This window comes from Filicampus tigris, chromosome 4 (genome assembly GCF_054856515.1).
Source record: "Filicampus tigris isolate MCC_2025a chromosome 4, RoL_Ftig_1.0, whole genome shotgun sequence".
Classification (NCBI taxonomy): domain Eukaryota; kingdom Metazoa; phylum Chordata; class Actinopteri; order Syngnathiformes; family Syngnathidae; genus Filicampus; species Filicampus tigris.
In genome coordinates this window covers 6,816,988-6,833,649 of record NC_141220.1, presented here as the reverse complement: position 1 = coordinate 6,833,649, position 16,662 = coordinate 6,816,988, and the positions used below count along the sequence as shown (strand labels likewise).

The following is a 16,662-nucleotide window of genomic DNA, read 5'->3' as shown; positions in this document are numbered from 1 at the left end:
TATCAGTATTAGTAGTGGTATATAACTAAGAAAATGTTGAAGTTATGATCATCCTTATCTTGATGATGATGTAATGTCATCTGACATGGCCCATGACACAAAACCATGTGTGCATCTGAGTTAAGTGGATGATAAACTGCTGAGTGTCAGTTGAGCATCCTCCAACTAATGATTGTGGGTGTGAAGGTAATCATACAAGCAGATGATGGATAGGTCCAGCCATAAAATATAAGTATGTGCTGCATCTGTGTGTATACTGTATGTATGCATGCGTGTGTGTGTGTGGGGGGGGGGGGGGGTATGTGGGTGCGTGTGTGTGTGTGTGTGTGTGTGTGTGTGTGTGTGGCACCTGAGGCAGTGTTTATGGTCCTGACAGCCTCCCTTGCACTGATTCTGTTGTTAGGGGGATAATCAGGAACAACATTGTCCTGGCGCCTCTCTGCCATCCGGGGGCTCGTTTTAGCTGGAATATGACTGAAATGGAGTGGAACAAATTATTGAAAAGTATTCATCTTGGTCAATTCGGAAAACCAATTTTTAGTGCCCTGAAACACAATTCACATGCAGATGAGAGTAAACCACATAGGACATGTTTGTTTTTCAAATGACAGTACGTGCAGTATATGCAGTAGATAATGAGAAAGAAGATATTCACTTTCTAACGCTTATCCCATGCGGGTTGTGGATGTGCTGGAGACTATTTCAGCTCACTTTGCACAAGAGGCTAAAGTATACCCTTGACTGCTTGCATAAAGTGAAAATCACAAGGCACATACAGTATCGTTACATTCACACACATGGGCAAGCATCAATGACTAATGTTGGGATGCATGATGTTTTGGGATGCATGAGGAAGACAAAAGAAAAACACACACACACTCACACACGGGAAATTTGTGACATCAGTCCTACAACGTTTCTGAAACACCTCATATAGGCCTACAATCCATATCTATTGTTTGAAACACACATTTTGAACAACATGCACTGACATATACTATACATATATTTGTGAAAACACACACTGCATCACGGACTCACCCTGATTGGCTGTGTTGTTCATCAATGGCATCCACAGCACTCTCCACAGAATTCAAAAGAGACTGGATCTGATTGGCTGATTCCTTCAGAAGGAAACGGGTCACAAACTGCTCCACATTTGTTCCTCTCTCATAAACCTATTCAGAGAATGGAACAGACAAGAGATAGTATACCATTTGTTTGGAAGCTAAATTTTCACAATCCAATTTATTTTCCGTCCTTATTCTCTTTTAAGTTTCTCCCTTTTAATAGACTTTAAATTACGGATCTTCCTGGATTTTTCCCTTGCATCCACTTCATGGTTGCATGTCATCTCATAGTGGGCAATAATGCATAAAGACAAAAATAACAGCTCTCCACAGCCTCACTATCTTGCAGAACAGTCAGATTAATTGCTTCAATTTTGGCCTCAGAAATTGTGCCAATCCAAACAACAACAAAAAAAATACTTATATTATATAGGAGGTCCTCGGGTTACGCCAGTGGTGTAGATGACGTAGGATTTGTGGGCTTTGTAAACCCTTGTGCCCTCTTGTGGTCAAATTATTTATTTTTTTATTTATTTAATGTAATGTTGCTGCAGTTGACCCTCGCAGCGGCAGGTAGCATATTTGTAAAGTCAGACTGTGTCACTGCATTGTGTTGGGGGATATGAGTATGCTATAGTCATCTGGAAGTCGAATAGGAAGCCATGGGTGATGTTTGCTATTTTTGAGGATTGGATCACCAACCATTTTGTCCTTGCGCGGTACAGTAAGGTCAAGGGTTTCCCCTTCAAGGTCTTACTGTTGCTTGACAATACTCCTGGCCATCCGCCTACTTTAGGTGATTTCCACTCTAATGCTAAGGTGGTTTACCTCCCACCCAACACGACATCCCTGCTGCAGCGCATGGATCAAGGCTTCAATGTGTCCTTCAAGGCATAAGGACTATGGCTCAGGCATTGTATAGGACAGAGAATCAAGAGAACGCCAACCTTACGGACCTCTGGAGCGCGTATAACATCCGGGATGCCATTAAGAACATTGCTGATGCATGGAATGAGGTGTAGCAGATCAACATGAACGGCGTGTGGAAGAAGTTGTGTCACCAATTTGTGAACAACTTCCACGGGTTTGAGGAGACTCGTGAGTCTGTGATCAATACAGTTGTCCAAATCAGTCGCCAGCTGGATCTGGAGTTGGAGATGGATGACATCACGGAACTTCTAGATTCCCATGGAGAAGAGCTATCATCCGAGGATCTGATTGAGTTGGAGAAGCAGATGAAAGCGGACTAATCCATAGAAACCCTACAAACAAGGCTTTTCACAACCAAGGGTTTATCTGAGGCCTTTTCACTACTAGGACAGTCTATGGCGCAATTCGAAGCAGAGTATCACATTAAGGAACAATTTTCAAAAGCTTCAAAGGGAGTGATGGACAGTGTACGATGCTACAGTTAGATCTGGGAGGAAAAGAGGGAGATTTCCTTCCAGACGGACATCTCCAAGTACTTCAGCAAGGTGGAGAGGCCAGTAGAACAATACCTTCAACATCTACGGTATATCTTGCATCTGCTACCCCTCGAGATAATCCAGATTCCCCAGCAGCAGCTCTCATGCCTTTTCTCTCCTTCTTCTCCAGCCACCTCTCAGCAGTGATGGTAAATACAGTATCTTAATTTTTTTTATTTTAATTTATTTTATTTTATTAATATGAAGTACAAAAAGTATATTTGGATAGTTATTTTGGTATTTATAGGGTAATAAAGGGTTAATTCCGATGTACGTGGAAATTTTGGTTATGTCGCCAACGTAGGAACGGAACTTGTTCGTAACCCAAGGACCTCCTGTAGTCAGACTCTTATCATTTGTACCGGGGGCACATGAAATGGGGTGGTTTGTTTCAGATTATATTCACAGAAAAAGGAAAAACAACACAAGATGCAACATCATCAAAAGTTACTTTCCATTAACACTGTCACATCACAATATTGAATGATGGTAAACAAACGTAACAGCTTCCCATTAATCTTTTGTGTTCACAGAGCTGTAATAAAGACAGTTGTGACATTCTTAATCTGTTTGTTTGCTTAATCTGGGCGAGGAAGGGCCAGCAATGTCTACTGCTGGACATAGCCGTGAATGTTGTCTGGAAAGGCAATAATGACGTTGTTCCCAGATTACTTTAGTAGTCTATCAAGGTTGTCTTGCATTGTCTTAGTGAGAGGTCACTGATAGTGTAGTGGTACACACGCCTGAGTTGTGTGCGGGCAGCGTGGGATCGATTCCTGCTCAGTGACAGTGTCTGTGTGTGCCCTGCGACTGGCTGGCGACCAGTTTGGGGTGTAGTCTGCCTTCGCCCGTTGACGGCTGGGATAGGCTCCAGCACCTCCCCCTGTATAGGATAAGCGGTTTGGAAGATGACACACACTTGACATGTCTTAGTGAGGGGCAGAGCTACGTGGTGGCCAATGGTGGCCGAGGCTTGCCATCCCCACGTCGGGTGAACATTTTGAAAAAGGTGATTCTGTGGTGCAGATAATTAGTTCCGCCTTACAGATGTTTCCCCACGGTCACATTACATTACACTGAGGCACTGAGATGTTCTGCCACCATAGATTTAAATTGAAAATCTACCTAAATAAGTGCCGATACTATTGAGCTGCACACAGAATAGGTGAAAAGAGATTCATGCACATTAAATCCATTAGAATATGGACTTGGTTTACCAAATACACCTTTTGAAATGAATTGTATAATACTAGTAGCCTACTTGAATAGTTTTTTTTTCCTTTGAAAGATAGTCATGGTTTGTTTTGGGGATATCTGCAGTCATTGAAAGTCAGGAATTAAGAGCAACAACACGTAAAAGAGAGAGGTTTTCCAGTTCAAAGCAAATCTCTGAGGGCAACCATAACTCTGATGTGGCCTGGGATGAAAATGGGTTAATTAATTATACTTGGATGTCAAGCCATTAAATAAACAGGATAGAAAGAAAATCATTTCACACTCATGTTAAAAAGCCTGTTGGAGCCACTCATGTAAATGTCATAATTGACTGCATTTGCACACCGGAGAGCAGAGTCAACCAGTCATGTCAGCTTTACTGTCAAAAGTCACAGTTCAGTGATTCAGGGAGACAATTAAGGTTCCAGTGTAGTCAGCCATTCTCTGTTGCTCTCTAATCAAAAGACAAACACTCCAGAGAGACACACATTCACAGAGGCTGCATTGACTTCCATTATCTCAGTTGATGGCTTTCATAAAAAGGTAAACACACAGGTCCACCCATCATTAAACATGCACTCAAACAAAGAAAGCTACAATCATACAGCCATGCAAAAACCCTGTCACTTCCTGCAGAGATGATCTCTAGAACGGTGTTTGCCAACCTTTAATGAGCCAAAGCACATAGCCATCCATCCAGGTGTTCACAGGCCAGCTGAGAGACATAGTCTCTCCAACATGTCCTGGGTTATCCCAGTTACCTCAGTGGGATGTTCCCGGAACTCCTCACCAGGGAGGCGTCCAGGAGGCCCACCTCGGGCTCCTCTCACTGAAGAGGAGCAGTAGCACTCTCAGTGAGACAACTCTGAACACCTCCTGGATGACAGAGCTTCTCACCCTGTCTCAAAGAGACAGCCCAAGTGAACATTCGTTTGGGCCTCTTGTATCCACGATCTTGTTCTTTCGATCACAACCCACAGCTCATGACCATAGTTAAGGGTGGGAATGTAGATCAACCATTAAATCAAGAGCTCTATTTTTCAGCTCAGCTCCTTCGCCTCGACAGATTGATACATCTGCAGAGCCTTTCAATGTCCCGTTCCATTCTTCCCTCACTTGTGAACAATACCCCAAGATATTAGAGCTCCATTTAGGAGAGGATCTCATCCCCCCGAGAGAGGGCACTCCACCCTTTTCCGACTGAGGACCATGGTCTCAAAGTTGGAGGTGCTGATTCTCATCCCAAAAAGCTTCACACTCGGCTGCGAACAACTCCAGTGAGAATTGGAGATCGTGGTGGCTTGATGAAGCCAACAGAACCACATCATCTGAAAAAAGCAGAAATGCAATACTATACCAAACCAAAACCTTTAAATGCCTCGACTGCACCTACAAATTCTGTCCATAAAGGTTATGAACTGAATTGGTGACAAAAGGTGCAGTACAACCATTGCTGAAAATAAGTTTGACTTACTGCCAGCAATGCAGACCATACTCTGACACACAAGTCTACTAGCTTGATACTATCATGTAATGTGAAAAGTTGTAGACAGGCGAACAGAAATTTGCATGTCTGATGTGGATGGAAGTCAGATCTACCGTATGTACCACTGAGCAAAAAGGACACATTCTCATTAAGGCCCCTTTTGTCCTGTCTAGAGGAAACTGGTTGGCACAAATTTTTTTGAATTTCAATGAACACAATACAGACATTATCGTGTTTGGTCCCAGTGGCCCTTGTACAATGCTGACTTGGTGTCATGTTTTGCTCTGTGCTCACTGTCTCTCTCTCTGTCTCTCTCTCTCTGTTTTTGCCCAGCTGGAGTAGGGGGGCGTTCCCTTCAGATGCGCACCTGTGGCTGATCATAATCAGACAGGTTTAAAAGGCCTCTGTTCACCACCACGTCTTGTTGGATTATTGACCTTGCTCGCTTCACAGCCCAAGCTGTGTTTTCTAGACCCCTCGTTCTCGTACCTTGTTCTTAATTTTTCTGTTTAGGTTTTGTAGTATAAAGTTTTTTGTTCCTCGTCACTTTGACTGAGCGCTTCGTGTTTCGTGTTATTGGAGTTTTTTGCAATCTCGTTTTGTTTTTCGGTTGTAAATTCTTCCTTGCCTTGTGCGAGCGTTTTGTGTTTCCTATTTGATGTTCCGTGGCTATGTTTTTGCCAGCGTCCTTTGTTCATACTTTGTCGGTCATTTTTGTATTCTATAATTAAAGATTTTTCTATTTGACGATTTTGTCCTATTCTGCGTTTTTTGGATCCACATTTTCTCCTGTCCACTTTTGTCGGACCTGACTCTTGGGCCCGCGGTGCCTTAACTAAAACCAACAGTTTGGATCTTGTTTTAAATTGGACCGGCAAATTGGTGCTGCTGGTAATTGAGTTGTTGTTGTTGTTTTTTACATTTAGGCAGCTGATAGGTCAAATCACTAAATTGTGGCTTTAGGTCAAATAATCCCAATCAGCACAAATTAATTGGTTGATTGGGATTCAAGCACTTGAGAGGGCACTTGCCAATTGCCCTGTAGGCAATCCCTTTTTTGTTCAAAGTACAGTACTGAGAAAAATATTATTAACCGGGTAGGATATCAGATGTTTCATTCATTTTCTATACAGCTGGTCCTCATTAGGGTTGTGGGTGAGCTGGAGCCCATCCCAGCTGACCTTGGGCAAGAGGTGGGAGACGCCCTTGTCTGCTTGCCACCTAGTGCAAGGCACATACCGTATAAAAAAAACATTCACCCTGACATTGACATCGATGGGCAATTTAGAATCGTCAGTTAAACTACAGTACCATGAATGTTTTTTGCAGCAGGTACTCCAGCCTGCTTTATTGTGAAGCAGGATGGACTACCTGTAGAAAACCCACACAGGTACTGGAAGAACATTCAAACTCCACAAAGGAGGGTCCGAGACAAGTCAACCCCTTGTCTGTGAGACATGCTGTCTGTTGCTGCATTTTTACCGTTCAATTGTGAACTCAACTCGCTTCAGAGACCTCTTTAAAAACCAACCACAGAAGACACAAAACTGGGAAAGTTAAGGAGTAGTTAAAAAAAAAAAAAAAAAAACATGTGTTTGGAGCAGTCCAGAACTGAACATCTTAATTGGAAACAGGTGAGTGACCTATGTGGTTATAAAAGGAGCATCCCAGTAAGGCTCAGTTGTTCACAAGCAAGGATGGGGCAAGGTTGACCACTTTGTGAACAAATGCAAAAGAAAACAGTTTAAAAATGTTTTTTCAATGCACAAAGAAATGTATGGATTTCATCATCTACGATCCAAAAAGATTCAAAGGTTGTTGGTGCCCATGGCATTGGTAACTTGGTCATCTATGAAAGCGCCACTAAGGTACACAGAGGTTTTGGAGCATCATATGCTGCCATCCAAGCAAAGTCTTTTTGAGGGACGTCCCTTTTTATTTAAGCATGACAACGTCAAGCCACATTGTGCATGCATTATTATAGCATGGTTTCGTAGTAAAGTAGTGTGAATACTAGACTGGCCTGCCAACAGTCCAGACCTGTCTCCCATTGAAAATTTGTGTTGCATAATGAAGCGCAAAATACAACTATGGTGAATGAAGTTGTACATCATGCAAGAATTGGAACAAAGTCCAAAGACAAAGCTTTAACCGTTAGTGTCCTTGGTTACCAAATGCTAGTGTTGTCAAGAGGAAAGGTGATGTAACACAGTGGTAAACATGCCCCTGTCCCAGCTTTTTGGGAATGTGTTGCAGGCATCAAATTCAAAGTAAGTGAATATTTGCAAAAAAAACCAAACAATTAGGTTTATTAGTTTGTCTTTGTAGTGTATTACTATAGGATTGATAGGGATTTGCAACTGATTGTATTCTGTTTTTATTTACGTTTGCGCCAACTTTATTGGAATTGGGGTTTATAAAAGAGAAAGTGAGTCTGATCTACAGCAATGGACTGCTGACTCTTCTAAATCCAGTGTAGCATGTGACCGGAGGCAGAAAAATGCCCTCCACCCCCAATGATTTGTGTGACCCCCCCCCCCCCCCCCCCGATAGCTCTGCCGCTCAATAGGATGATTAAAAAAAAATACAATACAATGATTCAGAGGGTTTGATGCCCGCTGTTCACATTTAAGAATACAATACGTCTTTCTACCACCAAATTGTCATTCTGCCAGGTGCATCTACAAGACACTCCTGCTGCACCGGCCCGCCCAGCTTGGTGGAGACCCATCTGCAAATACGCATAGCCTTGCACTGAAACACATATTAGGATCCGCCTGCATTTGTGTCAATGCGCAGATGCGGTGTCTATTAAAATAGAGCAATATACTCCTATTTTCCAAATAAAAAAAAAAGAATTTCAATATACACTCCGTATAAGCTTTGATATAACTCCACTTACGGTGTGCTATACTCTAATACTGCTTATCCCCTTTTTGCAATTCTGCATGCGTCTATCACACTCTCCCCCTCGGCCAAGTAGGCCCCATGGGCCCAGCTACAAAACCTGAGATAGAAACACTGTGATCTATAATTCACACAGATCACTGACCCAAGAGAATGTATACTCAGCCCCTTCACATAGCCAAGCAATTATCTACTGTACACATTATTAGCATCTATAAGTGTGTCTGTGTGTCTTCCTGCACACATTTTTGTACGAAGTTCCAAATATGAAAGGCTGAATGTCAGTCTACATTGGTTATGTGTTGTGATTGGTGAAGGGCCACTCCACATCTCATCACATCTCAGAGACTCAATAGCTTCCTTGAAAACATTTTTTTGAAAACAACATTTGAAGTCTTGCACATCCAGCCTCAATATGGCCCTCACTGACACAATTTTTCACATTACCTATTACGAAATGAACCTAACATGATCATATTGGGTAAATTTAATCTGCTACGAAAATTGACTGAGCCAGCAGGGGTACAGAAGTAGTCCGTGAACGTCTTTGAGTGTGTGCATACTTCTTGCCTTACTATCATCCACCTGCACATTTACTCACTTGATGGCATACAACACGACCGCTTCCTGAGCACAAGCACATTAACACTCATACAAAATTATGCAATAGTCAAACAGTTTGAAGGTAGGAATCCTTCTCAATCAGACGTTATCCTCCCCTCATGCCTCGCTTGAACAGATGCCAAAGACTAAATTTGGTAGGCTACCTTATGGAACACATGAAATAATTAACTCAAATTTCTGAAATTAGTTTAAAAAAATGAAATGAATTAAATACAATTCTTACGTGGCTTTCGTTGAAAAAAATATTAAGACTCCAATATTGTCTGCTTGAAAAGTTTTATTAAAAAAAAAAAAATGTCATGATCTGAAAGAAGAATGTAGGTTTATTACAATATGTTCACAGACACTTAATGACATATGTACATAGTATACACATTAAGTGCAAAAAAGCAATGTGTATTTTTCAAATGTTTTTTTTTAGCCTATACAGAACATTCCCGATCGAAGGATATGAGACTGGGGAACATGTTGAGAGATAAGCGAATCCGAATTCTCCCAAGGAAAGTTGTATCTTAAGGTACTGTCTTCCACTCCAGCACTGCAACACACTCGCATACTGCTGTTAATGCACTTTCTTTATTGTACTTTTCAAATAGCTTCAGGCACAAGGCTACAATGCCACATCTGAGACTGCTGAGGTTTTGTCTCAAAGGATACTGGAGCTGTCGATTTTTTAAATGCTTATTCCTTCATATTGATGTGTTCAGTCTTGGCCATGACAATCAATACAAAAGTTAATGTTGCAGAAAGTCTATCGTATCTCATAAAAGTAGTTGTGTTGAAAGTTGTTTTTTTCGATTTGATTTGGACTGTCAGTAAAAGTGGGCAACACAAGACCCCGGCTGTCCCTCACCAAAAAATTCAAAATAACAGTTGCAGAAAGCATTAGGCTACATATTGCTGAAGTCTATTTGATTGAATTCACATACAGTGGATGCGGAAAGTATTCAGAGTGTTTCACTTTTTCCACATTTTGTTATGTTGCAGGCAGCCTCATCCCAAAATGGAATAAATCAATTCTCCCATTTACAGATGATGGAGGCCATTGTGCTCATTTGTAATCTTCAAAAGAAATAGAATTGTTTTTCTGTACCCTTCCCCAGATTTGTGCCTCAAGACAATTGTGTCTCAGAGGTCTACAGACAATTCCTTTGAGTTCATGCTTGATTTGTGATCTGACATGCATTGTCAGCTGTGGGACTTTTATATAGACAGGTGTGTGCCTTTCCTAATCATGTCGAATCAACTGAATTTACCGCAGGTGGACTACAATTAAGCTGCAGGAACAACTCAAGAATGATCAGTGGAAACATGATGCACATGAGCTTAATTTGAAGCTCTGTGGCAAAAGCTGTGAATACTTATGTGCATTGTGATTTCTCTGTTTCTTATCTAACCTGATCTTCTAATCTTATCTAAAAATGCACATGTAGGCCCCCCAAAAGTCTAATGGTGCGTATGCGTGGAGTTTTCTCTTCTTTGGCGTTTTCGTAGACTGGCGCAGTTAGAACGGGATTTTTGCACCTTTGTGGGAGTGAACACTTGATTTCTGACCAATAAAAGTGGATCCACTCATTCGCTTCAAATTCAGTGCAGATAGGCGCACAGTAGGGGTGGGCGATATGGCAAAAATATCATATCACGATTTAAAAAAATAAAATCACGATCACGATTTTATCATGATTCTTTTTTTACATGTTTTTTTTAAGACTAATTTGCACATTTCTGACCATTTTTCTCATGTTTAACATATAAAACATTTAAAATGTGGATAAAACACTAAAAGAAAAAAAAAAGACATTTTAAGTCAGCTAAGCTTTCTGAACAGGTTTCAATTTGAATAGTGACAATTTTTATCAAAATGCGCAGTGAATGTAAACATAAAAGGTAACATAATGTAAACATAAAAACACAGCTCGTAACGCAGATGTAGTACTTTGAAGAGTTTTTAAAGCCCTCGTTTTTTTTCGTTTTAATGGGAATGATGTCTTCAGCAAGGTAATAAATCACTGCCTCAGTTACTTCTTTACACAGTTTGCTTGTTTTTTCATATAGAGTGCTCTTGTTAAATGACTGTGTTACCGTAGGTTGCGTTAGCTTGGAGCTAGCGGCTGTCTCTGCCTACCATGCGTCTGATCTCCGTTTGCTTTGGCTGTCGGTGCTGACGTCCGAACTGAGTCTCTGCAAACTTTGCAAATAACTGGTTTGCGCTTTCTCCTCCCAGGAAAAACCAGACCAAATCGACACTGTGGATGTGGAGTTTCTTTTCGGGACCAACTCTGCTTCGTGGTGACTTTCCGCTAGTTTCCCGCTATACAAACAAACAGGGAGGCGGGGAGTGTCACGTACCGTGCACTGTGCGCGCTGTGATTGGTTGGGCGTAAGCGGCTTTGCGCCGCCATAGAGCTAAACTGTTTAGAACAGGGATCACCAATTTCGGTCCTCGAAAGCACCTGTCCTGCAGGTTTTCAATCTCTCCCTGCTGTAACACACCTGTTAAAATAATCAGGATCGTTATCAGGCTTCTCAAGAGCTTGCTGATGAGCTGATCATTTGATATGGACAACCAACAGGACAGGGGCCCTCGAGGACCGGAGTTGGTGACCCCTGGTTTAGAATGTGCCATGTAGACGATCAAATTATCTTCCGGCTTTATGAGATCGCGAACACGTTAAACCGCTTAACGATCCAATGTTGTCATAGCGCCCACCCCTAGCGCACAGTCAGAACTGAAGTCCGTTCAGGAGATTGGTGCGCTCAAAGTACATTTTATAAGAAACTGCAAGATCTCCACTTGCGGATGATGTTAAAGGGACGCTTGGATGATCTTAACATTGGCACTTATATAATAGGTTTGCATGTAAAAATGACATCAGTACTAAAATAACCCCCCCAAAAGACTCTGTAGTGATTTAAGGGCTTTTTTTGTGTTTAGATTTACAACCAATTGGCCCGACCCCTTTTGGAGCTCGGCTTGTTATTTTTTATCGGTCTCAGCGGGCTACGTCACGTAGCCTATGGGTGCTCTCCAGCTCAGCATGATTGGGTGACACACCTCCTGCTCCAAGATTGGTTAATTGGGTGGAACACCTTGTGTATAAATTTTACCATTTTCCTTGAAAATGAAAAAAAAAGCTGTTACTTGGTTGACATAAGACCCGCGTGAGTATTTTGATTCCTACTGTATGCCTACATTTTTTTTAGCCCACGCATAGCCGACGATTGTCCAGAATCACTACTCTTGTCCACTTCAACCTGTGAAAGTATAAAAGTGCTCTGCACAATAGTCTGGATATATTGACATAAAACGTGACCTCATCATGACCACCACCACAAAATCAAAAATACCGTGGCGATCGCTTCTCCACTTACACAGGTTGAAGCGGACAAGAGCATGAATGCGTACACGAACCCCAATTGGTTATATTTCGGACATTTAACTAAACTCGTGTCAACACTAAGGAGGAAGACGGCGGCTAGGAGCAAGCAGTAGGCAGCCATCAGGCAAGCATTGATCTTTATCCCTCCCTCGGCTAACAGTAGGATAACGGCACTGCTAAAAGCAACAACTAGCTTCAGACCATTAAAACAAAAGCCGTTAGCACAACATTAGCTCCTTACTGTCCGCGCAGCGTGTGGAGTTGGTCATGAGCCTGCGTCTTCATGTCGTAGGGTTGCCTCCCAAGCAGTTGCGTGCGTAGTCCGACACCGCTTGCAGCCGCTAGCTTCCGCATGAGTGAAGCGGCGTGAGACTGAGGTAAGACTTCATCGAACAAGCGTCAATGTTTAGCGAACAAAAAGTTCCAGCGAGGAGGTTGACTCCACAGCCGAGTGTGGCCGCATTGGAATGTACCATTTTGGCTGTTATGTTCCGACGGCGTGTTGTAGGTTTTTTTTTTGTTTGTTTTGTTTTTTTAAGCAAAGAAGAAGTGTGCACTCGTCCCAGCATAAATCTATGTCGCTCTGATCACTTCCACATTTCCTCATTCTCATATAAATCAGCCACGGACTGGTTAATCCTTTTGATATGTTGAAGTGGGCATTAGTAGGGATGTCCACATAAATTTGGTGCCAATTGATCACCGTTTTTGGACGTTATAAGCAAAGAATGTACAATGATTTCCAATGGACAGTTTGAATCTGTCCCCCCAGTGACTCCGACCGAACAAGGATAGAATGGTAGGGGGCGCGCCCATTTTTTCCTCATTAAAAAGAGGCGTTATTCATGGAGTCACTTGTTTCCTAATTGATGAAATTCAAAATGCCAACTCTTTCATTTTCCTGATCAAAAAATATATAATATATATAAAATATATATAAAATGAACTTGTTAGTGAAAACATGGCTACCCCGACCAAACCATCTCTTTAAATTGGCCATTGTGACGTAGGCACTTGGAAACCATCTTCAACATATGATCGTGCGTCTGTGTGTGACAACCAGCAACCCCCCGGCACCACCACCACACACACGTTGTGCGGCTGTATGGGGGGTGACTTTAAAAATATATTAAAGTTAATACTACTACTAATAATAATAACAATAGCGCATAGCACAGTAAGACAAAAACCACAAAAAAACTACACTTGTCCTGGCATGAAAATGAACATGTGCCAAGTATTTATGCCGAGCATAAAAGCGCTTGCCTATGAAAATAGGGCCTGTGGAGTCAGCACTTTATCTCCAAGCTGAACTGAAGCTTCACTTATACTTTTTAGATGCAGTCCCACTGCCTTATGCTATCTGTCAAGTCATGGATGGAAAAACTCAGTGTGAGTGTGGTATTATGCAAATTAGACACATTTACACATTTATCACAGTGGGGCAAGATTCAGATGCTCACATACCCATTCTCACCAGCATGAGATGTACTTGATGGGTGGGGAGTGACCTCAATGAACCACATATTTTTTATAAAAGCTATTGTGGTCTTTGTCACTCTACAATCACAAAAAAAGACTTATTATAATCACAGTAATAATAATATTAGGATTACAATGTGACTTTATAATAAAAGGTACTATTATTTATATATTGCACATTGGTGTGGGCACTAAACCGTGCATGACCTAAGACATTATAAAGAACTGGCCAAGAAAAGGCACTCAGTCAACCCAATTTCATCACTTTGTTAGTATTTGAATTGTTTGGGAGAAGTTATTTTCAGATGCATCCAACTCTTTTATGTTAATCTCTCACTCTGTTTATCACTCACTTTCTTTTATCTTATCTGCAACAATTCTGTCAGCTGACATCCACACTTCCCCCTGTCCCTTTAATACTTGGATCCTGCTCCTTGTGTGTGTGAAATGCATGGAGTGGCCAACGTGGGACAGCAGAGAGGTCAGAGTGGGAAGAAATTATCAGTCTATTATTCTTGTAGGAATTGTCAAACAGTAAGCATTTAAAAAAAAAAAATGGCTTACACTAGACAAGCAGCTCTCATCGTTCATTTCAAAGAGTTACATCTTTTGTGCCAGCTTGCTTGCAAAGGAAGGATAGCCAGGGTTGGAGAAAAGATTGTCCAGTGTCTATCGACGTAAGACATGCTAGTTGATGCTACATATATATTTTTTTATCTGCAGGTTGTTCCAAAATAGACAAAACACCTAAGTGTTGCATGTTTTTTTTCCTTCTTCCAGAGCTAAATTCTGAGAACTGTCCTCGGTTGGTTAGAGGCAGACCAATATATAATGCAGTCCAGACTTTTTTTTTCTTAGCATAATCAATGCATTCTAAATGAAACCCCACTCCTTTGCAAAATTCGGCTAAGCACCCCAACCGTAATTTGTCCTTCAGAATTGTAAATCTTTGGTCAATCAAATTTTTCCAAGCAGCTCTGCTTACCCTTTAATTTTGACATCGTAGTGTTTCAAACAGTATAGTCCAGCCGGTCAATTTAAAGGGATCATCCAGCCAGGACGACCCATTTTTCAATCAAAAACTAGCTTGTATTTCCAATTTTGTCAATATGTTATAGAGAAATCATTAAGTAACTAACTTCTTTCAAAAACACTCTTTTCCGATCAGCAATATAGCCACGCTATATCTCCGCTTCCCATGTCTGGGTGGGAATCAACAGAGGAACTGGACACAATTTATCCATTCAAAATCATTGTATACGGGGCTGCAGCAGCCATCTGTGCTGTGTCGGCTGCCGTCCACTGGGTTGTCTTGACATCCACCAGGCCGGGCTCTGCTGGGTCGGGCTCTGCCGGGCCGGATTATGCCGGGATGGGCTCCGAGTACCGGCTTGCTTCCAGGGCTGGCTCCTGGGAAGCTTAGCGTCGCAATTTTGTGACACCAGGAGACGTAAAACTTTTTTACACCTGCACAGTCAGTGTTGACAGTCCTTTTAAGCAGCGCCTTAATTTAACCAGGAAAGAGACCACGAGATCCTTGTTTAAAGTAAGCCATTTCTTTCCAAACTCTGACCAAAACATTTCTTTCCCAAGTCAGATTAATTCAAATATGGGCTGCAAAACACACTTGTTAGGCAGACAGTTTTTGCTTAAATGCTCAAAATTTGTTTGAAAACAACAGGATGAGGACATAAATTAAATCCTGCCGTTTCTCCAATGACGTACTCAGGCTTAGATGAAAAAAGCAATCCCCGCCCATAAATAATGGGCGTCATCAAGAAGTGATGAATACCCTAACAAAAAAAAAAAATTAAATCACTACTGAGTTTTTTAAGGTAGTTGATTTTTGTGCTGACATCATTTTTACACCCAGACCTATTACTGGTAAATAAGTGCCAATGTTCAGCTCAATCACAGGGCCCTTTAATCTTTTCTCAAAATGAAGAACAGCTTGCTCATAGACTCATTTTCATGTATTTTGTTACATATTGTACTGCTATTGTCATCATTTTTTTATGCAAGCAACTACAAAGTCAATTTTCCATGTCGTCCTCTTTAAAAATAAATGACACCTTTACATTGTGGGGATGAAAAAACAAACAAACAAATCTTCTTAATTTCATGAAAATTAATATATATAGATATTCATGTTATTGTAAAGAAACTCTTTGGGTTGACTTCCCCTTTAAGTAGACTATGCATTTAGATTACATTTACAAAAAAATCTAAATCCAGATTAGGCTATAGAGTGCAGCCACTTGACAAAATAAAATTGAGTAAATTCAATACACCACTTTTTTCAGTGCAGTTTCATGGGCAAAACCCTCTTGCTATTTTTACAATCCAATATGACTTTCATGTATTTGCGGTTGTAAGTAAAAAGGTCTATTTTTTAAAGACTACACTGTATTCTAAACCCAGCTAATTTCTGAAATGGGTAGCATGGCTGTGATTTATGCACTGAAGAAATTGGTTTGCTGAACTCCATTTTTAATCATCAAGTGATTGTACGGAATAAAAGCATCTTGATCCAAATACATTTTTTAAGCAGAGTAGTGTTGTACTTAAAACAAAATGCAGTGGAAGTGGAAGCAGATGATCTTATTTTGTGCAACCATTTGATGAAATGAAATTGAGTAAATTCAACACACCATTTTTCAGTGTGGTTAGCAGGAAATGATGAACTTTGTAACAAGCACTCCTCCTACACAGCCATGCAAAAAAAAAAAAAAAAAAAAAAAATCAGCGAGTGGCTGGAACAGTGTGAAGTCGTTAAATAGCTACCAGCAGGTCAGAGTTAATTGCAATCAGACATCAAGACCACAAACTGACAACCTGACACTGTACAAATACTGTGCCAGCCTTATGGGGTTTTAGAAAGACATGAGAGGGAAATGATGGAAGTGACAAAAAGAAGAGTGACTGGAGATGCTGTAGGAAAAGACGAGAGGACAGGAAAGAGGAAAAAGCAGGGGGAATAGAGTAAGAAGATTTAGGATAAAGAGAAGGATGGACTGCCATTGCATTCAATC

General features: G+C 41.2%; 1 protein-coding gene across 3 annotated transcripts in view; it reads right to left on the bottom strand.

Annotated features, from left to right (window-relative positions):
• The window catches only part of necab2 (N-terminal EF-hand calcium binding protein 2), a 172,427-nt gene that overhangs the window by 89,173 nt on the left and 66,592 nt on the right, over positions 1-16,662 (bottom strand). For all 3 annotated transcript variants that reach the window (XM_086027938.1, XM_086027936.1, XM_086027937.1), the window contains exons 6-7: positions 1,042-1,178; positions 350-474 (exon numbers count right to left, since the gene is read on the bottom strand). In XM_086027938.1, the coding sequence (XP_085884064.1) occupies positions 350-474; positions 1,042-1,178 (262 nt within the window). The remainder of the gene's footprint in view (positions 1-349; positions 475-1,041; positions 1,179-16,662) is intronic.